The sequence below is a fragment of the Bos indicus x Bos taurus genome, chromosome 9 (assembly GCF_003369695.1).
Source record: "Bos indicus x Bos taurus breed Angus x Brahman F1 hybrid chromosome 9, Bos_hybrid_MaternalHap_v2.0, whole genome shotgun sequence".
NCBI classification, from domain to species: domain Eukaryota; kingdom Metazoa; phylum Chordata; class Mammalia; order Artiodactyla; family Bovidae; genus Bos; species Bos indicus x Bos taurus.
In genome coordinates, this window is record NC_040084.1 from 63967922 (window position 1) to 63992304 (window position 24383).

Below are 24383 nucleotides of genomic sequence, written 5' to 3' on the forward strand. Positions count from 1 at the left end.
CACAGTGTTTTTTTTAAATCGAAGTTTAGTGATAAACTCATTGTTTTATTCGTTTTGACTTTGACCTGAAGTCTCTAAAATAGAACTTGCAAGTGAAAATTTTCATGTGTGTTCTCAGAAGATGAGATTTTACAAAATATTTGAAAACAAAGACATCTTGTTTATTTGACAAATAATGGAACTAATTTATAATCACTAAGTACCAAGAGGGCAGGAGTAAATGAAGAGTAATGTTATTTTACAAAAAGGAATATTGCTAGCAGAAACATAGCCCCTTTTTGAACATGTTTGATATTCATAGCTGAAAGATACCTGTAAACTGCTCTGGGTTTTACTAGTAAATCACTAATATTGGGGGCTTATGAGTCATTACACTTAATAAATTTATCAGGCTGTAATGTTTTCCCTCTTCCTTAATGAGGAATTTAAAAAGGATTAGAAAGTTAACACAAAATAACACTGTTGGGATACAATTTTCTCATGCCTTTGATAAAGGGAGAATGTAATGTGTTGAGCTTTGTAATGGCTGATAACCCTGTTGAAGTCTAATAAACATGCTTTTTGGTGATTTACTGAATTCACAAGGCTTTTTTTTTTCTTAAGTTATTTTATTTTCTGTCTCTTTCATGTGTATTCATGTATGCTTCTAATTCTCTCTTACTAACCTACCCTAGTCACTACAGTTTCCAATCTTTAAGTTGAAAATTGTCTGTGGGGAAAAATGAAACTTAGTATTATTCCAAAATAGAATGCTGCCATATATCTTGAAACCAGGATTTGTCTTATAATCTGAATGAAAAGTTTATTTTCAAGCAGCCTTAGTTAACACAAATTTATAACCTCAAAGGAATGATAAGCTGCTTGACGTTTTTTTTCTTGAATACATTTAGAACAAATACATTAAAGAAATAAGTCAAGAATAAAGACACTAATTTCATGAGAAAAATTTAGTGTATAAGGTATGTTTTCATTATCGTGGTAGTAAAACTGTCTGAAGTTATAATCAATATGGTCTAAGACTGTATAGTGCTTTTAAATTATATTTTTGAAAGATTCCTAATACAACTAATTTTTTAAAAATTTTTAATTGAAGGATAATTGCTTTACACTATTGTGTTGATTTCTGCCAAACATCAACATGAATCAGCCCTAGGTATACATGTGTCCCCTTCCTCTTGATATCCCATCCATATCCCACCCTTCTAGGTTGTTGCAGAGCCCCGGTTTGAGTTCCCTGAGTCATATAGCAAATTCCCATTGGCTGTCTAATTCACATATGGAAGTGGATATGTTCGGAGAAGGAAATGGCAACCCACTCCAGTGTTCTTGTCTAGAGAATCCTGTGGACATAGGAGCCTGGTGGGCTGCTGTCCATAGGGTCGCACAGTCAGACATGACTGAAGTGACTTAGCAGCAGCAGCAGCAGTGTATATGTTTCCATGTTACTCTGTCCATCTGCCCCACCCTCTCCTTTCTTCCCCAGACCATAAGTCTTTCTCCATGTCTGTGTCTCCATTGCTGCCCTGCAAATAGGTTCAGCAGTACTCTTTCTAATTCCATATATATGTGTTAATACATGATATTTGTTTTTCTCTTTCTGACTTACTTCATTCAATACAGCTAATTTTTAAGATCTTATGTTCCAATGTCTTAAATACAGTGTTCCTGCCATTATAACTTAGAGATAAATTATTTTAAAAGTTTTTATTTTAATGTTGAATTTTTCTAGGTGGATATTCCATCTATTATCACCAAGAAACTATTAAAAGCAGCAATGAAGCATATAGAAGTGATTGTTAAAGCCAGTCAGAAAGGTAATACAATTTCCTGCTCCGAAATTTGAGTGATTTTGTTTTTATATGGCAACTTTCATCCTAAATATCTGAATACTGATAAATTAAGTGATATATTCATAAATGCTGTGAGAGTTTTGTTTCAACTGAAATCCTTTTCAGTAATTTATTAATAATACAAGTGATTGTGTGAACTCAAGAATCTATGAAAATTAAAGTACAATCATTAATTGTTAGATATATTATTGATGAACCTTATCCTTTTTTTTTTTTTTTTTGAATGGATCCTTTGCCCTCGTTACTTCCTCTGTGGTATCTCTCACATGTCTTCTCTCCTTTTTCCTTAATGATTTCAATTTGACCTAGCTTATCCTGTACACTGTTACTATGTTAATTTCACAATACCACAATCCTGTTACCTCCCTACTTTAAAAAAAAAGTAGTGACTGCTTGTAGAGTCAAAACTGTCTTATATTTAAATCCTTTCCTATGTAGTTAAGTTGTTTGATCTTGTCCTTCAATATGTATTATACTTTAGCCAGGATGACCTCTTTTCAGTTTCTCACATACGTCCTGGGCTTTATACTGTCATGATGTATAAGTAATATATATTCATCAAATGTTTGCTGATTGAACAAATGAAATCTTCCTTTGGGGCTTTTCTTACTCTTAGATCAAGCTGAAATATACTTTTTAAGCAAAATTACTTATATGCTCTATATTTAGTTCTTTGTGAGACTGGTAATTACCATGTGTGGTGTTCCTCTTCTGGAAATTACCAGTAAGTATTAGCAGTCCAAAACCTCTCAGTAGTCTTGCAGCAAAGATATAGCTTTAACTTTGTATAACCTGGAACATCCTAGACTCATTTGAGCGTGGAACCAATTTTCCCTTCTCATAACATCAATTCATATAATCACAATATATTTGAGGAAATTGTGTTCTAGGTAGAGTGGAAGTTAAATTATTAGTTTATTTGTCATTTGGTATAAATCATTCCTCAGGTACAAGAACCAGTTCAGATTGCATGTTTAAACTCTTGTGTTTTTGTCTTATATAACAATTAAGAAGTTTTAGCTTCAATGTAGTTTAAAAGTAGAAAAGTTTAAATATGTGTAATTTAAATGTTAAACAAAAAAAAAATTAACTTTTAAAATTGTTGTCCTGTCACTGGCAAAATCATACCAGAAAATTGTAGCCATTCCATTAAGGCTACTTTACTGTCAGAAAAAAATATGGAAAATGTGTTTTTTTAATTAGTAAATTTTAGTTTTTAGAGTAGTTTTAAGTTTATAGAAAAATTGAGCAGATATTTTGGAGATTCCCGTATATTTCCCCCCTTCCCAATTGTTAACGCCTTGCCTTGGTTGGTACATTTGTTACAGTTGATATGCCAGTATTGATACATTATTAATCAAGTCCATAGTTTTCATTAGGGTTTTACTCTTCTTGTACATTCTGCGGATTTTGACAAATGCTTAATGCCATGTATTTATCATCACAGTATCATACTGAGTGTTTCACTGCCCCCATAGCCCCTGTGTTTCACCTGTTTATCCCTCTCTCTTTCCTTCAGGAACTCCTGACTACCACTGATCTTTTTACTCTTTCTACAGTTTTTCCAAATGTCATAATGTCATAAATTCCATAAATGGAATCATACTGTAGCCTTTCCAGACTGCTTTCTTTCATTTAGAATTATGCATTTAAGGGTTCTCCATGTCTTCTGTGGCTGGATAACTGATTTCTTTTTAGTGCTCAATTACATTCTGTTGTCTAGATGTACTACAGTTATCCATTCACTTTTTCAAGGACATCTTGGTCACTTGTTTGCAAGTTTTTGTGTGGGAAAATTATTTTTAATATGGTCTTAATATTGTTATAAAGACAAACACTTTGAACTCAGGATATGAATAAATTGACTCATCTTTTTACTTTTAGTTGAATCAATCAGTTTAATAAAATCTCCAAGTTGTTTTGTTTCTGAGAGTGCTGAAATTTATCCTTGAGTCTTTGCAAGAGAAGGGTTGCTAGTTTGCTACCACTATTCATATAAAAAATGGTCCTCAATTACAAAATCAACATAAAATGCTAGATTGGATTCATTAATGACATTGTATTAGTAATTAATGAAGTCCATAAAATTAAAAGACCTAAGTATTAGGAGGATTCCAGTTTGTCCAAAGGTTCTGGTGTTCTAAATATATAGTGAATTATACTTGTGAATTAGACTTGTAAGAAGATTTTCAGGGTTTTGATTTTTCTTCTCTTTCATGCATGCATTTGTTTTCTAAATATTTTTGGCTACACAATTTTGTATACTCCGGAAGTACTTAAAGGTTAACCTCCTTTATCCATATACATTTTTACTCTCTTGGTGTTCTCTCCTTATCTGCTTCTTGAGAGTAGGAATTACAAAGAGGTTTTCTATGTAATTACTTCTGTCATCCTTAGACACATTGAAAATATATACATTAGAAGCCTTGGTTTAATTTAAATTCAGTAGTAGTTGAAGGGCTTTATTATATCAGTCTTTGATCCTAAAGAAATCTTTTTGTCATGGATTCTGAAAATTTCCTTTCATGGTCTGAAAACTGTCCATTGATTAGGTAGGAGGTATACTGGTGATTAGTGGGGTTTAATTCATACCCTGTTTTTCAACATCTGTATTTTGCTTGTACTTGTATTAAGGTTCTCTTCCTCCATATGTTTTTATCTTCTGCCTGATTTTTAAATTCTTTCATTAGCTAAGACTACAAAAATCTCACATCTGAGTAGAGTCCAGTCTAGTGATTCAATTTATATATTATATATAAATGCTTAATCACATCAAATATTATAATTACTGGTGCATTTTACATGGAATCTTTTCAATGTCATCTATTTAATAACTGTTTCCTGAGGGGGAAACTGAGGTTCAAAGGGATTATATTATTTAAGATCATCAGTTAATAAGTAGAACTGGAGTTTAGCATAGCTTAGTCTTCTTATTTTAAATTCCTGTTTATGATATAAATTTTTAAAAGACCTGTACCCTGAATACTTGGGGCAGAATGCTTGGTAAACAACTGTATAATTATAAAATAAAATGCTTGAACATGGTTTGTATGAAAACCACATCCATCTTTGTCAGTCCTGCTTTTGTACCTCTGGTGCGGATAACATTCGTTTCCATTCTTAGTTCTCACACCTTTGGAATGTATATATTGGCTTTTTTTTTTTTTGGTGAATGTGCTTGCATTCTCTCAATAAAAATAGAAGTAAATAGTATAAAGTAAATGCCATTGAATTAGAGTTAAGATTCCCTTCACAGACTTCATGATTTTAAAACTTGGCCCGGAGTGCAGATAGGGGAAAACATGACTTCTTTTTCTCCTGCTCTTTTGACATCTGTAGAAAAGGATTGGCAATACTATTATTCTTAAGTTTTGAAGTATTAGTTTAGTGCTCGGCCTTTAAGAAAACCTTTTGTTCGTGTAACTTTTATCATCAGTTAACATAGTAGGTAATCTAACTTCATGGACTTCCACTGTATACAGCTGTATACCTTTTCTGTCCTATACTATGGGCAGAAGATGCAGAACTTAACCAAGGAAGCCTGTTTCTGTACTATAATTAGTTTGAAGGGTTACCTGATTGATTTTGATGTGAAAGAAGAAATAATAGAGAGCTTTAAGAAGGATTTTTTAATACTTGCAGAGGATGAATAAGATGTAATGTTTGTTAACAAAAGCTTTGTGTGTGCTGGAAGATGTTTCATTTAGTTTTTTCCATTTAAAAATTTTGCTTTTAATATAATTTGTAATGACCTGGGTTTAAAATTTTGTTCACCAAGGGTGAAAGGGCTTTTTTATCAATTCATTTTGAATAAATTAAAAACTTCCAGCAAAGAGGAAAATTACCTTCTTTACACTCTTTTTTTTTTGGAAAAGTTTACCAGTAGAATACATACTGGGAAGAAAGAAAGGTTAAAAAAGGAATGGCTGTGTTAAATTATTTTCTGTTTGTTAGTGGAAATGGCTGAAGTTATTTAATGCTGTTAACTTCTTCCAATGTTTATTTCTTATTTGTATTTATAGTAGAAAATACAGAGTTTTTACAGCAAGCTGCTTTAGAAGAATATGGTCCAGAGCTTCATGTGGCTTTGAGGAGTCGAAGAGATGAATTACATTATTTAAGGAAACTTACCGAACTACTTTTTCCTTATATTTTACCTCCTAAAGCAACAGACTGCAGGTATAAATAAGACTGGAAAATGTCATAGCAGTATTTACGTACCATGCCATGTGTATATTGCTGTTTTTGATCATAATAGGAATACACTAAAACTTGAGGTTATCCTATGATATGAAAAATTTTCCATTTAAGAAATATAATTTATCAGGTCTTAAAATGCCGTTTTAGGCACTGAATGTTCATGATATGTTGTATTGCTAACAGTTTTTTCCTAGAAACTGATCTTGGGAAATCAAAGATACACATAAAAATTAAGTTTCTTACTTGATATCATTATACTGTGTTGCATTCTTGGTGTTTCTTTGAAAAGACATGCAGAAACACTTTGGACAAATTATACAGCTAAGTTTGAAAAGTATAGTTAAAGGTCATTTAGTCCATCCAGTCTCCCTTGTTCCTGCAAGAGCATGTTTAGATTATTCCATAAAGTTCCTTTGTTGCTCTTATCTTTATGATCCTTAGAGATAAGGACCATGGCTTATTTTATTTATTTACTTAATTGAATTATAGTTAGGGTATAGTACTATTTTCCGGAGAAGGCAATGGCACCCCACTCCAGTACTCTTGCCTGGAAAATCCCATGGACAGAGGAGCCTGGTAGGCTGCAGTCCATGGGGTCGCTAAGAGTCGGACACAACTGAGTGACTTCATTTTCACTTTCCACTTTCATGCATTAGAGAAGGAAATGGCAACCCACTTCAGTGTTCTTGCCTGGAGAATCCGAGGGACGGGGGAGCCTGGTAGGCTGCCGTCCATTGGGTCGCAAAGAGTCGGATACGACTGAAGTGACTTAGCAGCAGCAGCAGCAGCATAGTACTATTTTCAGGTAACATACTGCTTCAGTATTTTCATATACTACACTCTGTTTAGTGAAAGAAAGTGAAAGTGAAGTCGCTGAGTCGTGTCCAACTCCTTGCGACCCCATGGACTGTAGCCTACCAGCTTCCTGCATCCATGGGATTTTCCAGGCAAGAATACTGCAGTGGGTTGCCATTGCCTTCTCCAGGAGATCTTCCCAACTCAGGGATTGAACCTTGGTCTCCCACATTGGAGGCAGACGCTTTACTGTCTGAGCCACCAGGAAAGTACTCTATTTAGAGTTATTATAAAATAATAGCTATATTTCTCTGTGCTGTACAGTACATCCAACCATGGCTTATTCTTAGTGGTACACTTTAAATATTACTTTATTTTAAATTTAAAGTATTTTAAATAAAATAGTTTAAAAATGGTTTTATTAATTTAAATATTATAATCACACAGTAATTATACTATTAAAATTAGTTTTATTAATTTTTTATATGTAACATTGTAATATTCTGAGGTAGAATTTTTCTAATGCTTACTCAAGTTCCTCCTGCCAAGGAAATGCTTTTTCCCTCTTAATAGTATTCCTTTTAACCAGTTAAGAAATCCAGGTGTGGTCTCTGAACTAGTAGTGTGAGCATTAGTTGGTGGCTTGTTAGAGATGGCAGACTCTCAGGGCAGACCCCAGACCTCCTGAGTCATAGTCATATTAACAGGATTCCCACGTGAGAGCTGATGTAAATCACTAAATATGTACAATATTGTTCTTTTTTCCAGATCGCTGACCTTACTTTTAAGAGAGATTCTCTCTGGTTCGGTGTTCCTCCCTTCTTTGGATTTCCTAGCTGATCCAGTAAGATGTAAAAAAATTTTTTTCTTTAATTGTGATAAGATGCATATAAAGTAAAATTTACCATCTTAAATTACATGTACAGTTCAGTGGTATTAAGTACATTCACATTGTTGAGCAACCATCACCAATGCTTGTCTCCAGAACTCTTTTTATCTTATAAAATTGAAACTCTGTACCCATATAAACAGTAATTCTCCATTCCTCCTAATGCCTGGCAACTCTACTTCCTGACTCTGTTTTCTGTCTCTACGAACTTGACTACTCTGGTTACCTTAGATTAGTGGAATGATGCAGCATCTGGCTTATTTTACATAGTATAATATCATCAAGGTTCATTCATGTTGTAGCATATATCAGAATTCCCTTTCTTTTCAAGGCTGAGTAGTATTTCATTATAGATATATGTCACATTTTGTTCATTCATATATTGATGGATAGGTGAGTTGCTTTTACTTTTGATCCAGTAAAATTTTGAAGAAATAGGGATAATTTATAAGCATTTTGAATGCCAAAGTCAGAGTAACTTTTCTTTTTCCATTTCCACAAAAGTTGAGAACCCTGTATTGTAGATTTTTTTAAAAGTTCTTCTATGTTACAAAAGTACAGATGCTTTTTGCCACTGCTCTGTTTTGTCATTTTTCCAGAAACTTTCATAATCTGATAGAAGCTTTCAGAATTCAGGGCAGAATACACTAATGAAATTATTTTGATCTATGTTTATTATTTTCCATTAGGATACTGTGAATCATTTGCTTATCATCTTCATAGATGACAATCCAGTGAGTATTAAACACGTTAGAAAATATTTCAGATTGCATTGAAGTTTGACATATACCTGTACAATCAAATGACACTTGACTGAATTAATTTTCTCTTCAAAGCCTGAAAAAGCGACTGAACCGCCTTCCCCTTTAGTTCCATTCTTGCAAAAATTTGCAGAACCTAGAAATAAAAAACCATCTGTAAGTATTTTCAGAAATAACTTATTACTTTTGATATAAACAATTTTATCACGTATTTATATAGCTCTAACTTACTCTTCCTCATGTTGTATCAAGGTGCTGAAATTAGAATTGAAGCAAATCAGAGAGCAGCAAGATCTCTTGTTTCGGTTTATGAACTTTCTGAAACAAGAAGGAGCAGTGCATGTGTTGCAGATTTGTCTGACTGTGGGTGAGGCTTACCTGTGTACTTTACTAAAGTCATTGTTAAACTTTGTCATATACTTGACTATTTAGATCAGCTCTGATGTTGTAGTTGCCAGTGTCTACTCCTTTCCACATTGGAACATAATCTATAATGGACTTCAACCAAATCCTCTTAGCAGAAAAAAAAAAACTACTAAAAATTTAGAGTAATGAAATTGTGTTAAAGACCTGGTCATGAGCATTTTGTCACAGTTTTTGTTAAGAATTATTTTGATTAAGTAATCAAATATAAAAATGTTCTATTTTGACTAGAAGTTCTATAACATCTTGTGCCATTGGATTTTGAGGCACTGTATGGACTCTGAAAAGATTAGTTTTTCTAATGCACCTAATTTTTTTTAATATATAATGAAAAAAAATTGAGGTGTAATTTACACAGTGAAACAAATAGAATTTAAATATACAATTGCTCTAACAAATCTGCAGTCCATATAACGTACACCTTTACTGAGATCAGGAACATTTCCATCACCCTAGAAGGTTCCCTGAGAGCCCTTCCCAACTGATCCTTTCCTGCTCCCACTCCTGCCAAAGCAGTCACTGATCTCGTTTCTTTCACCACAGATTAGTTTTTCCTGTACAGTTTCCTTATATAGATGGAAGCTCATAGTATGTACTTTTGGGGCCTGACTTCATTGATTCAGGATGATGCTTTTTAAGATTGATTCATGTTATTGTGTAGATGAGTAGTTTGTTCTTTTTTATTGCAAAGTAGTGTTCTTTTGTATGAGGGTACCACACTATTCATTCTCCTCGTAAATGGGTATCTAGACTGCTTCCACTCTTGGGCTATTATGAATAAAGCTGCTGTGCACATTCTTGTACAGGGCTTTCTCTTGAGCATATATTTAATAACTAGAAGTAGAATTGCTGTGTTACAAGGTAGATATTTGTTTAATTTTATAAAAAGCTGCCAAATTGTTTTCCAGAGGGTTGTATGTACTATTTTACTCCACCAGCAGTGAAAGAGAGTTCTGGTTGTACCTCAACTTTATAAAAATTTGGTGGTGTTTATCTTTTTAGTTTTAGCCATTTTATTGGTATATGGTAGAATTTTGTTGTGCTTTTAATTTGTGCTTCTCTAATGATTAACAGAGCTGAACACTTTATCATGTGCTTATTGACTATTTGAATATCTTTGTGGAATTGCTATCTTTTGGCTGTTTTTTACTGAATTGTTTTTCCTTTTGTCAGAAATTTCAGTAGTTTTTTAAATATTCTAGATATGTCTTTTTGTCAGATACAGGTATTACAAAGATTTTCTTTCAGACAATGGCATGTCTTTTTATTTTCGGAATAGTGTCTTGATGAGCAGAACTTTTAAATTTTGATGAAATTCAGTGTATCAATTTTTAATTTTATGCTTAGTGCTTTCTGAGACTTCCGAAAGACTTTTTTAAGCCTTTACCTATCTTAAGTCAAGGTGATATTTGCCTGTTTTTCTCTAGGTGTGTTATAGTTATTATATTTTATATACAGGTTTGTGATCTATCTTGAAATAATTTTTAGGTTCGTATTAGGTAGGGGTGGAGGTTCATTTTTCCCCTGTATGGATATACAGTTTTTCCAGTATCCATTTTTTGAAGAGACATTTTATTCCCATCTTGAATTACTTGGGCATCCTTGACAAACCTTTTGACCATATGTGGGTCTGTTTCTCGGTTATATTCTTTTCCATTGATCCATATGTCTACTTTTTTGGCCGATACCACAGTCTTTATTACTTTGACCAAGTAAGTTTTGCAATCAAGTGGTTTAGGGCTTCCCACTTAGTTCTTTTTAAAGACTGTCCTTAGCTATTTTAAGTTCTTTGCATTTCTATATAAAATTTACAATCAGACTGACAATCCTACCCCTTCATCCACACGCACAACCTGCTTCAATGTTTTAATTGGGGTGGTATTGAATCTGTAGCTCAACTTGGGGAGTAATGACATCTCAACAGTACTTAGGTTTCCAGTGCATGAATAGGGCGTATTTTTTCATTCATTTCATTCTTAAATCTCTCCATAAAATGTTTCATAGTTATCACTGTGGGTCTTTATTTTTGGATTTATTTGAATGTGGTATTTAAAATAACTTGTTAAATTGTTTTTAGCTTATATACAGAAATAGAATTGATTTATTGCATACTGATTTTGTATCCTGTGACATTACTAAGTTTACTTACTAGTTCTAGTAGCTTTTTTGTAGATTTCCTTAGGATTTTCTGCATACACAATCATGTCATCTGTGAATACACAGTTTTGTTTTTTCCTTTGTGATATTTACATCTTATTTCTTTTTCTTGCCCCTATTGTAATGGCCAGGACCTTCAGTGTGTTGCTAAATCTAAGTGGTGAGAGCTTACATCCTTGCTTTAGGGGGGGATTATTCAGTGTTATACCATTATGTATAATATTAGCCTGGGTTTTTTTTGGTAGATCTCCTTTACTAGATAGAGAATATTTCCTTCTGTTTATTGTTTGCTGAAAATTTTTATCATGAGTGAACAGTGGATTTTTAAAATGCTTTTAGTACATCTCAGCAACCTATTTAATCACCAGGTTATTCCTAATTTTCTTTTATTATGAAGCTGTAGTGATATCCCCTCTTTATTGGTAATTTGTACTTTCTAGTGGTTTATAAAGTTTTGAAATATTTTTGATTTGCTAAGTTTTAGCTTTCATATTTACTATTTCCTTTCTTCTTACCTTTCGTTTAGTTTGTACTTATGGTTTCTTAAGATGAAAGCACTGATGATTAATTTGTACACATTTCTTCTTTCTTAATATAAGCACTTAAAACTATAAATTTCTCTCTGAGTTGCTATAACTGAATTCTAAGATTTTTGGTACTCTGTGCTTTTTATAGTCATTTAGTTTGAAATATTTTAAAATTTTCCTGTGGTTTATCCTTTGACCCTTGGGTTATTTTGAAATGTATTGCTAAATTTCCAAAATTTGGCAATTTTTGAGATATCTTATTGTGATTGATTTCTGATTTAACACTCTCCTGATCAGACAAAATATTCTGTATGATTTCAGTCCTTTGAAATTGATTGAAACTTGTCTTATGGCCCATCCATATGATCTGTATGAATATTCCATGTGCATGTGAGAAGAACATCTATTTTACTGTGTTGGGTGGTGTTCTGTAAATATCATCTAGATTAAATTGATGGCTTGTGTTCACATATTATATATTCTTTCAGATTTCTTAATGGATTTGCTATTTCTCCCTTTAGTTTTTTTTTTTTTTTAATGTATTTCAAGCTTCATTATTAGGTGCAGAGACAGTTAAGATTGTTAATGAATCTATCCTTTTATCACTATAAAATGCTCTTTTTCTCTGGTAATTTTCTGTCTTGAAGTCTACTTTGTTTGATATTAATATATAGTTATACTATCTTTACGCTTGGGTTTGCATTGTATTACCTTTTTCTATATAATTAAAGAATTTAACATTTATTATAAATACCATATAGCTGAATATTGCTTTAAAAAAAGCGAGTTTGATAATCTTGATTTTCTAATTGGGGTGTATAGTACTTTTGCACTTAATATAATTATTGCATATTTATTGTTAGGTCTTTGGTCTTGGTGTTTTGTATTTGTTCCATGTATTTTTTTTTTAATGTTTTCCAGCCTTTCTTTGAATTACTTGAGCATTTTTCAGTATTTTATCTCCTCTATTGACATTTTCTTGTTTTTTTTTAGTGGTTGCTCAGTTCATAATGATTACCCTGTACATCCTTCATTGATCACAGTTTTCATTTAAACATATATTTTACTATTTCAGGAACAGTGTAAGAACCTCAGTATACCTCAGTTTGTTCCCTTCCTGTCTGATGTGACTGTTACTGTATAGTTTAATTCTGTGTAGGCTATGAAACTCCACAGTACATTGCTTTTTCTTCCTTAAGCAACAGTCTTAACACACACACACACATGCACACATATTTTGGCCCTGATAGTTACTGACTGGCATATTTACTTTTTTGGTGGTTTTTATTCTTTTTCTGCAGAGCCAGTTTCTGTATCATTTTCCTTCTGCTGAAATAAATGTTTTTTATTACATTTCTTATAGCACCATTCTGCTGGAGGTAAATTCTCTTAGCTTTTGTCTGTCTGAAAAGGTGTTATTTTGTATTCATTTAAAAAAGATATTTTCACCAAATAAAAAATTTTGGGTTATGGTTTTTTTCTTTCAGCATTTTATGTCATTTTTTTCACTGTCTTTTGAACAGCACCATTGTTTCTAAGGAGAAATTAGCTTCCATTCTTCTGTTTGTTTCCCTACATATATCCCTTTTCTCCCTGATTTTGCAGTTTTCTTTTTGTGTTTGGGGTTTCAGCAATTTAACTGTAATGTGTAGTTTTTAAAAAGTTTATTCTACTTGGATTTTCCTAGGAATCTTAGATATGTAGGTTGGTGTTTTTCATTATTTTAGAAGATGCTTGGCTGTTACCTCTTCAAATACAGTGCCTGATTTTTTTCTCTCCTTTCTTTTTGAGACTCCAATCATTCCAAAGATCTCATATGTTCTGTTCTAGTTTTTTCTTACTCTTTTTTAAAGAAAAGCTCCTTTTCTTTTTGTGTTTCATTTTGGATAATTAAGAATTAAGGGGTAAGCTCCATATTACCTCTTGTAATAAAAAAGGCAGTCAGTATTTTGGGTTTTTTAATGCTGTCCTCTGTCTCTTTAGAAAAAATTGATTTGTTCAGACTGAGCTCTGTCACTAGTCTACAGCTTCCATGATGGAAAGAAACATTGTTTAAAAACATTGACTGGGACTAAAAAGAGCCTTAGTTTTCACTATTATTTAGTGAATCGGGTTTCAGAATATTAAAGACCCTTGGTATAAAAAATTAATCCAATATGTTCCTTAAAGAGAATTTTACAAACATGTTTATTATTCTAAGTTTTAGAAGGTTTATGTTGCTAGGCAAATATTTACACATTTTACGTTGGTATATATTATATTTGATTGTTTAACTTCTCTTTCATCTTAGTAGTTGTTTTATTGCTCCCAATTAAATATTTTTTAAAAACTTAAAATGATGAATAGATTACTCATAATTGCCACTTTTGATATTCATTACAATTTGACTGAGAACATAAAGTTTTCACTGAATAGTTTTATTCTATGCAAATCTTTTTTTTTTTCCTTTCTGAATTTGCTAGAGGAATTCAATGACAGAATTTTACGACCAGAGTTATCAAATGATGAAATGCTGTCTCTTCATGAAGAGTTGCAAAAGATTTATAAAACATATTGTTTAGATGAAAGTGTTGACAAAATTCGATTTGATCCCTTCATTGTAGAAGAGATTCAAAAAAGTAAGTAAAAGATGAGGACGAATTCTGTAGTTCTGTAGTTCTTTTACTCTTTTCAGAGTTTTCTGATGTATTCCCTGCTTACTGCAACAGCTGTGTGAGATACACAGGCAGGCATTATCCCATTTTACTAACAAGATGAAAGCTGTGATGAAGAAACTTATTCACAATTCACATACCTAATACTTGCCAGAACTGGCTAGGTTGTTCTAATTCTTCATTCTGGTGTGATCTGCACCTTACAGTGGATTTCTGCAAAACAGTTTTCATGTTGTTTGTTTGCTCTTTGACTGTAATGAATTTTAAACTAATATATAGTGTATTTATGCTTTTCATAAATAATTTTTGCAATATAACTTTTTTAACAGTTGCTGAAGGCCCATATATAGATGTTGTGAAACTTCAAACTATGAGATGTCTTTTTGAAGCGTATGAACACGTACTTTCTCTCTTGGAAAATGTGTTTACTCCTATGTTTTGCCACAGTGATGAGGTAAGTCAGAATATTAATGTTGTGTGAAGATTTTTCTTTAAAACTTATTAGTTGCTTTAATATCATTACATGAGTAATTCAAATAATAAACAGAAAAATAAAATGCAGTTAATTAAGAAAATGGATGCTGTTTTGCACTACATAATGGAGATTAGAAACTGATAATAAAATTATTTCTTAATATCAAAACCATGTTTGTGTATGTGACTAGTAGATTGCTACCTAATTGGTATTTGATTTTCCATGTATCTGAGTGGCTTTGTAGTGGTGATGGGGAAACCCCATTCTTGTATGTATATTATTTACCTACTTGTGGAAATCAGATGGTTTGAATACCTCCATTTGCAATATCTTAATCCTTACTCTATTTGACTGTGATTATATTCACTTGATTTAAGTAATGTTTTCTTTGAACTCGAAAGTAGTAAGGTAAAATAGCATATTTCAATATCAAGTACAGGTTTAATAAATCATAATTATTTTTTAAGTATTTTAGACAACTTTTAAGAGGTGCAGAATCACCAACCCGCAATTCAAAATTCAACAGGTAAGTATATTCAATCGTATATATGTTTGTTGCTTTTTTTTTTTTTTTTTTGGTTCTTTTTGATGCTAATCATTCTGTGATAGCATCATCACCTTTATTAGCTGTTTTTCTTTGACTGTGTGGTTTCTTTGCTGTATAAGTAAACCAGATATTTTACTAAGGAATTGTAGAGCCATATTACATATAGTAATGTAAAAATGCCAGACATTCTTTTAGAAAAATTTAACAAGATAACATACCATTGCTTTGTTAATATTATAACTAACACATATTAGTGCTGGATTACCTGCTTTATTGGAAACTGTGGACTGCATGCATAATTGAAATCCACAGATAACTCCATTTTAGAGAGTAGTTTGTTTTTTCCCCAGAGAGTGATGTTTATTAGAGTACCCACTGGTTACAAAAGTGGAAGGGTTTTTCTCTCTTTCCATTCTTGGCTTTCTAGAAACATAAATGTGCAGTTAAATGACCTAATAAAGGCAGTGTAAGAGAGGTGCTTTATCCATTTATAAATTGGATAATTAATGTCTTGAGTTGTTCCTTACATTGTATATATACAAAATTGACACAGATATCAAATATATAAATCTATAGAATTGATATTCACGTTGCTCTCAACATCTTCCAGTTTGTGTATGTGTATGCTCTCATGTCAAACTCTTTGCAGCCCCATAGACTAGCCCACCAGTCTCCTTCAGAGTCGGACACGACTGAAGTGACTTAGCAAAAATAGTATAAGGAAAAATGTGAAAACCTGAGCCGTGGGGAGACTGTGTTACATATTTTGACAAAACTAAGGGTTGTAGAAATATATAGATTTAAATTTTTTTGAATGTTAAGTATTAATTTTTACATAATGTGCCAGTATATATGTAGTGTATATGTAATAATTTTTCTGAAAGGTGCCCCAGTGCTCAATCGTGTCCAACTCTCTGCGACCCCATGGACTGTAGCCCACCAAGATCCTCTGTCCATGGGATTTCCCAGGCCAGAATACTGGAGTGGGTTGCTGTTTCCTTCTCCAGATGATCTTCGCAACCCAGGGATGGAACCTTTGTCTCTTGTGTCTCCTGCATTGGCAGGTGAATTCTTTACCTCTAGCTACCACCTGAAAGGTGGGACATAGCTTTCTGAAATGTGGAACGTAACCTTTATGATTCTTTGTTAAAATGTTACTCCTTTACTTTTCCCTAAGAATTTATATATTGCAACTGTGCAATAGTTAATTTATATAACAAAAATTCCATGCATACTATTTAAAATAGCATTCTTTTACCCAATCCACACAGGGCTTCCCATGTGGCTCAGTGATAGAGAAGCCACCTGGCAATGCAGGAGATGTGGGTCCTTCCCTGGGTGGGGAAGATCCCCTGGAGAAGGAAATGACAATCAACTCCAATATTCTTGCCTTGGAAGTTCCATGGACAAAGAAGCCTGGTGGGCTACAGTCTATGGGGTCACAAAGAGTTGGACATGACTGAGCGACTCTTTAACATTTTATTTATTTATTTTTATGGACTTAGGATGTTTGGAGTCTGACATTGATAGTGAAACTCCTCTATTGGATTCCTTAAGAGGAAGTGGTTCTTTGATCTTCTAAGCTTGCTGAGTAGCTAAATGTAAGTCAGGGTCATAACCTCAGAGATGGAAAGCTTCCTTTGCCACTTTGAGAACACCTAGTTGTCTTCAACATATTGAGGCTCTAATTTTGCTGTCTTAGCATATAAACTTAATAGGAAGAAAATGTGTTTTTTTTTTTTCATTCTGGGTAATGGTTATAGCCTTAGAAAGTATATTTTTCTTTATATTGACCTGATGCTGACATTATCTGTCTTGTCAGGACTCTGCTCCAGTGATGGTCAATGATTCATTTACCTGTGTAGAATAACTAAAAGACTTTCTTAACAGTCCTTCACTGAAAATTTACAGTATCATTGCTAATTAGCTGTTAGATGACTGAAAATATGTAAAATATTTATTCATACATTTTATGCCTACATTAAAAGCAGGTGACCAACCACTAATATATATTAACTGTGAGATTAACAAAGGCATTGGTGTGTATCTTGTTAAATTTTCCCAAATGTTTAGGCATTTTCACATTATTATTATATTTGCATTTTAAAAGCAAAATTTTAATGTATGTTAATGTTAATCTGTTTCATTCTATACTTAAAGCATAACTTAAAAAAATATTTAAGGATGGATCTTTTTTTAACTTTGCTTCTTAGCTTAAGACATTTTAAAAAATATTCAAACTAACAATGTGTTGAGCTTGCATCCATAGACATGAAGTCCATGTTAGAAAATACATGTTTGTTTTTTCTGTGAAGTTTTTGGTGGCTTAGTCTCTGAATATTTTCCACTGTATTAAACAAATAGTTTGCCTAAATGAGGGCAAAAAATACAGAATTATTTCGTGACATACTGAGTTTTTAAGAATTTTTTTAATGATCTAGAATTCAGATTCCACTTCCCCAAAAGAGCCATTGTGTTTTATTTCTCTTTCCTTTATCATGTTATTCCTAAGAATTCCTTTTCTTTGTCAAGATGAATGTTATCCATCAGTGTAATTTTTAAAGCTTTTAAATTTTGTTTTATTGTTCTAAAGTGAAACTTGTTTAATGTCTGGGGTTTTTCTTTCTCTTTTCCTTATATAATGTCACATATCTGTTACTGCAGAGGTAGCCTAAGTTTGGATGATTTTCGGTAAGTCTTGAGACAGCATGTGATTCTTTTCTGTATAAATTATCTGTTTAATTCCAAAACATACACCCAAAACAACCTAAGTAAAATTAAAAAAATAAAAATAAAAAAAGAAACATTATGCAACTACTGCCTTTGTATCAGCTGTTTGGGATATCTCTTAAAATTAACCTCTACTTTGATTCTAGATGTCTCATTTTGGAAATAACATGATATATATCATTATAAAATAAAAATGTCAGTATAAAAATAAAATGAAAAAGCCAGTATTCAGCTTTTAAAGCTATTACCTCATTTTTTTAATGGTACTGATCTTGCTAAATTACATTTAGACTTACATGTGTTTAAAGTACTTTTTTTTTTAAAGCAATTAATAGTGTTTTTTCAGTATTTCTGGGCTTCATCACAAGTGAGATATTTAAAAAATACAGTTCAAAAAGTCAAAATTGTTTTATAATCCATTTAGGTTCTGAAGACCAGCAAAATCTATCTAGATTCTGGAGATTTTAATATTTTATCAATATTTTCATATTTGTTTTTGACATTTCTTTCAGAGAAATTTGTGTTTACAATTTTGTATTTTTAAAAAACACTATATGTTTGTTTAAAATAATGTTCTAGCTTAAGTATCCTTTTTTACAACTACTACTGCTTATTATTAGAGTTTTTCCAGTTTTAAAATAAGTTTGATTCACTTCTTCACTCCTTGAACGTGTATAAAATGTACATATCACTCATATACCTAGTGCATTGAAACTTGATCAGTTTACTTGTATTTCTGTAATTGTTGCATTATAAGTACATTTTCTTATATGAATAGTAGCTATTCATTAAGTTAAGCCGTTCCAAACCAACTTTCTTGAATTTTAAAATAGTCATTTTTTATTTGGAGGTCTCTTATAAGGGCAGTATTACATAGTGAGCATGACTTTTAAATTGGATAAAAGTTATGTTTTTATTTGTTGAAACAGGAGCGGTAGGCTGTAATGGAGGAAATTTTTGCTGATTTTTGGCATATTTTTGTTGTTGCTGAAATTTTCAGCTATTTCTGCTTTTAGAAATTCACTTTTGTAAAAAATTGCAAAACCATTATTTAATATGTAAGACAGAGCAGGCTTCTTAGGCTACATTTGCTTTTATCTTTTATGTTCATTGCTAGCTTTTACTTTGGCATTTTATTTCTTGTCTTGTTATTACTTTGAAATAATGTAAGGTACATTTTATACTTCATTCTTCTTTTGAGTATCATTTATGTGATTATAAAGTTGAAGTTTGCTTAAAAATTTTCAGCCATTTTCAGAATTTTTTTGTTCTATCTAAAAACGAAGTACTGAGAAAGTTTCCTAGTCTTTTTGTTTTTCTGTTACGCTGAATTATTTCAGAAGTACATTAGCAGGTGGATTATTTTACCACTGCACCACCTGGGTGGGTACAGTTTGAATGGTATAGTCTATTTTGAACATTGGCCTTACCGTATTTTTTAACCTGTTATTTCAAAAGCTGAATGGCAGTTAGAAATATGTACCACTAGAGGGCTCTCATCTTTTATACTTGGTAGTTCCGTTACTATTCTAAGGTAAAAGAGTAGGTAAATTTCAAATGTTTGTTAATAAATATTGTCTCATTTGTTCATCCCCTCAAATTTAAACTTTAAATATACTGTCACTTTTGATTATGAAGATATTGAGACTTAATCTATGACTGAGAACTCCAAAATGTTATGTTTAGCCATACCTTCAGTTTACCATTTTTGCAACTATTTTTACTATTGTTTACAGTAAACTAGACTGTTGTGATAATGTAATAACTTGCTATATTCTTGATATATTTTTGTTTTAATATTTAGGAGCACACAGAAGAGAGGAGAATCATTTGGAATCAGCCGAATAGGCAGCAAAATTAAAGGAGTCTTCAAGAGCACCACAATGGAGGGAGCTATGTTGCCAAACTATGGTTTAGCTGAAGGTGAAGACGACTTTGTAAGTAAGAATTTTTCAATTTGATGTATGTATAACTTCAGACTTAAAAATAGCATAAAAAGTTGGATGTGCTTACTTGTTATTTTCCCTCTTTTTTAATCTTACTTCTTACTTCTGACTTAATTTGTGTTTTCCATCCATGGTACTAATCTAATTTAAAAATTTCTCAGCATTAAGTTACTGCTTACTAAGGCCAGAATGGTTTCTGTTTCGGTGATAATGCTTCTAATAGTCAAACAATTTATCATATTTTGATTACGCTTTTACTTCACATCCTGATCTTATCTCTTCCTAACCATATTAGCCAGGCATTTGGAATTATGTTAATATGTCCTGTTTAACCCCTTGATACTCAAACTGTGATCTGTGGATCAACATGATCAGTATTACCTAAGAGCTTATTATCAGTGCAGACAGAATCTCAGGCTTCATCCTAGACCTACTGAGTCATAATTTACATTTTAACAAGATTCCAGCTGATTTTTAAGCACATTACACCCACCATGCTATTTCTCTGTATCTTTTCATGTGATGCCTTGCTTGAGATGCCTCCCCCCTCCCCTTTATTTACCTGGAAGATTCATATGCATCTTTCAGAATCCAGCTGCTTCCCATAAACCTTACCTGGGTCCTCAAGCAGAACTGAACACTCCCTCCTTTGTTGTTCCTATTAGATTATGTGTTAAAATATATACCACATTGGATTTGAAATCATGATTTTTTTCTTCCGACACCATAGTTTATAAGGAGGTAGCCTTGTAGCCTTGTCCCAAAAAGGCAAAAACCAACACTTACTATTTTTGTAGTTCCATTTTTTAGGCCTAGAACACTTTTGATTTTAACAGAGCATTAAGAAGTCTTCCTAAGATCACTAACAGTCTTCTTAGGGACGATAGAAAAGCATTTTAGGACAAAACAGAAAAGGGGATCATTGCCAGGGGACTTTGTCGGGGAGGAAAAGAATTTACTTAGAAGAGAGGTGTGGGAAGAGAATACAACCCAGGGTGAAGGTAGGGAGCTAGAATTCTGGAAAGAAATACCTCTCACTGCTGGTTCACTCTGACTAGACTATTCAGTATTCTCTTAAGTGCTACAAGATTCATTTCCTTTAAAAAGTGTTCAAGATGATTGTGTTTTGTCTGTAAAATTTGCCCCCTTTAACATGAATCACAGATGTCTAGGTGACCAGATATTATTATGTGTCAATTCAGAGGTTCTCTTCGAATTTAATGAAGTACATTTTTTCCATTTCTTTCTGCATGTATATTTCTAGAACATGTGTAACACTGCTTTCTTTTAAAAATAATATTTCTTCAAAAATATTTTAAAGAATTTATTTTAAACATTTATATGATTAAAATTTTGAAGCCAGGAGATGCAGAAAACAATTCTATAGAAATAGATTGCCTTCAGACCTTTTTCCAATATTATATTATTTAATGCTGCAGTGAATATATTTTTTACTTGTGCCTTTTTCACAGTTTAAAAAATTATTTAGAATAAATACTTTCATACTTTCTAATACTTAAATACTTTCATATTTCTAAATAAATACTTTCTAAGTTCCCAGAAATGGGATTACTTGATCGAAACTGTTTTATGGCTTTTTATAAATACGTATTGCCAAAATGCTTTACAAAAGATTTGTACCTGGTATATCCAGGTACAATATATTTCCAGTTTGTCTGTGCAATTTCCGTCAGTGGCTATTATCACAAAATTATGCATCTCTAAATGAAAGATATCCGTACAATAATTTTCTACTACTTACTACCAAATTAAATATTTACCTATATTTGTGTAGTTTTAATATCTTTTCCTATAATTGCTGATGTATGTGTTTTCTATTGAATTTTCATATACGGCTGATGTATCAAAATAGGAAATCGATTCTAGTAACTTGCTAGTTTTAGTTTCTTATCTTTACATTTTCAGTAGAAAATTTGATATCACTTAATTTTAAAAGTATTACAAATTATAGGCTTTATAGTGGCACATTGCTTTATAGTGTATCTCATATGCTGTAGGTGTAAAGGTCCTGGAAATATTAAATTTTTTTCTGATTCTTTTTCTTTCAGATTGAAGAAGGTATCGTTGTAATGGAAGATGATTCTCCAGTGGAAGCTGTGAACACACCTAACACTCCTCGAAACCTTGCTGCATGGAAAATTAGCATTCCATATGTAGACTTTTTTGAAGATACTTCCTCTGAAAGAAGGGAGAAAAAGGAGAGAATACCAGTGTTTTGTATTGATGTTGAAAGAAATGATAGAAGAGCAGGTATTATTATTATTAATGCATAAAGCACTATCAGATCAGATCAGATCAATCGCTCAGTCGTGTCCAACTCTTTGCGACCCCATGAATCGCAGCACGCCAGGCCTCCCTGTCCATCACCAACTCCCGGAGTTCACCCAGACTCATGTCCATTGAGTCAGTGATGCCATCCAGCCATCTCATCCTCTGTCGTCCCCTTCTCCTCCTGCCCCCAATCCCTCCCAGCATCAGGGTCTTTTCCAATGAGTCAGCTCTTCACATGAGGTGGCCAAAGTACTGGAGTTTCAGCTTTAGCATCATTCCTTCCAAAGAAATCCCAGGGCTGATCTCCTTCAGAATGGACTGGTTGGATCTCCTTGCAGCCCAAGGGACTCTCAAGATTCTTCTCCAACACCATAGTTCAAAAGCATCAATTCTTCGGTGCCCAGCCTTCTTCACAGTCCAACTCCCACATCCATACATGACCACAGGAAAAATCATAGCCTTGACTAGACAAACCTTTGTTGGCAAAGTAATGTCTCTGCTTTTGAATATGTTATCTAGGTTGGTCATAACTTTCCTTCCATGGAGTAAGCGTCTTTTAATTTCATGGCTGCAGTCACCATCTGCACTGATTTTGGAGCCCAGAAAAATAGTCTGACACTGTTTCCACTGTTTCCCCATCTATTTCCCATGAAGTGATGGGACCGTGTACCATGATCTTTGTTTTCTGAATGTTGAGCTTTAAGCCAACTTTTTCACTCTCCACTTTCACTTTCATCAAGAGGCTTTTGAGTTCCTCTTCACTTTCTGCCATAAGGGTGGTGTCATCTGCATATCTGAGGTTATTGATATTTCTCCCAGCAATCTTGATTCCAGCTTGTGTTTCTTCCAGTCCAGCGTTTCTCATGATGTACTCTGCATATAAGTTAAATAAACAGGGTGACAATATACAGCCTTGACGTACTCCTATGTCCAGTTCTAACTGTTGCTTCCTGACCTGCATACAAATTTCTCAAGAGGCAGATCAGGTGGTCTGGTGTTCCCATCTCTTTCAGAATTTTCCACAGTTTATTGTGATCCACACAGTCATTAAACCAATTTGATTAAGACAGCATTTCTCCTCCATTGTTGTGGCGTATAGTAATTGATAAAAATATGATCAAACACAGCTTATAAGTGTTCTTTATGTTTTGCTGTCTTTTTTCTTTTGTTGATTTTAGCCGTGGCTTGCAGCAGAGACAGGGATAAACAGCCTCCATAGCTGTATAGTCACCACCCTGGGCTTATCCCAAAGAGGAGACAGTCTGTATAAGTAAAAACACATCAAAAGTGAGCACATTTTGGGAATGAGAGCAGAAAGCTATAAAGTTGATCTCAGGAAGAGGGAACAGTCTGTGAGGAAAGAAGGAAAAAATTTCATGGTACTGTTAGGAAATGGGTTTGAGAGAGGAGTGGAGAAGTGATTACTATTTCCAGTTACTTAGATAGTATGAAGATAGGTCAGTGCTAATAATCCCCCTTATTTATTTTTTAAAAAGTTAAGGATACGGTTTTTTGCTAAGATTGTGTGTCTGCCCTCTTACTTGTCTCAGTATAGCGCTTTTATCCTTTGTGGTAGAGAAGCAGTTCTTCTAGTTTTAAGATCTTTTTCAGAGGGAAATGATCCATATGTAGCTGTAGACTTGGTATGTCATCTGTTGGAGGTACTGAATCTAGCATCTTCCTGTACTGCCATCTTGGACCTCCCCTCCAATATAAATAAATTTATGTAAGCATGTAGTATTTTCTCCTTTTGAAAGTTTTATATGTGATATACTTTAAAATATTTTGGGAATTTACTTTTGTTTTTGCCTTTTGCACAACTGCCTTTTTTTTTTTTGCTTTATTTTTTAAAATTTGGCTTAATTCAACATAAAATTGAAATGAAGTTATCTTAAAACTTGTATTCTAAGATAATTTTTGTCAGCTGTGCTGCAGACTGTTACTGAAAATGTAATGTGCTCTTGGGAAGCCATGCCCTATGAAGGATAAAAAAGGTGTATCGTTTAAATGCTGCATTGATTTTATATGTATAAGTGAAAAGTAAAAGTGACAGTTGGTCGTTTGTGTGCAACTCTTTGCAGCCCGTGGACTGTAGCCTGCCAGGCTTCTCTGTCCATGGAATTCTCCAGGCAAGAAT

The 24383-nt window shown here is 32.9% G+C and overlaps 1 protein-coding gene across 7 annotated transcripts in view; it reads left to right on the forward strand.

The window, feature by feature from the left end:
* SNX14 (sorting nexin 14) overlaps window positions 1-24383 on the forward strand; it is an 84246-nt gene that overhangs the window by 29243 nt on the left and 30620 nt on the right. For 3 of the 7 annotated variants that reach the window (XR_003512632.1, XM_027551453.1, XM_027551457.1), the window contains exons 7-18: window positions 1730-1814; window positions 5873-6029; window positions 7614-7689; window positions 8424-8468; window positions 8571-8651; window positions 8748-8862; window positions 14065-14220; window positions 14586-14710; window positions 15199-15257; window positions 17919-17969; window positions 19813-19945; window positions 22024-22225. Coding sequence is in view for 6 of the 7 variants with exons in the window: in XM_027551453.1 (XP_027407254.1) it covers window positions 1730-1814; window positions 5873-6029; window positions 7614-7689; window positions 8424-8468; window positions 8571-8651; window positions 8748-8862; window positions 14065-14220; window positions 14586-14710; window positions 15199-15257; window positions 17919-17969; window positions 19813-19945; window positions 22024-22225 (1285 nt within the window). In the remaining variant the exon portion in view is untranslated. The remainder of the gene's footprint in view (window positions 1-1729; window positions 1815-5872; window positions 6030-7613; window positions 7690-8423; window positions 8469-8570; window positions 8652-8747; window positions 8863-14064; window positions 14221-14585; window positions 14711-15198; window positions 15258-17918; window positions 17970-19812; window positions 19946-22023; window positions 22226-24383) is intronic. The other 4 variants (XM_027551458.1, XM_027551456.1, XM_027551455.1 and 1 more) reach the window with 3 other exon arrangements.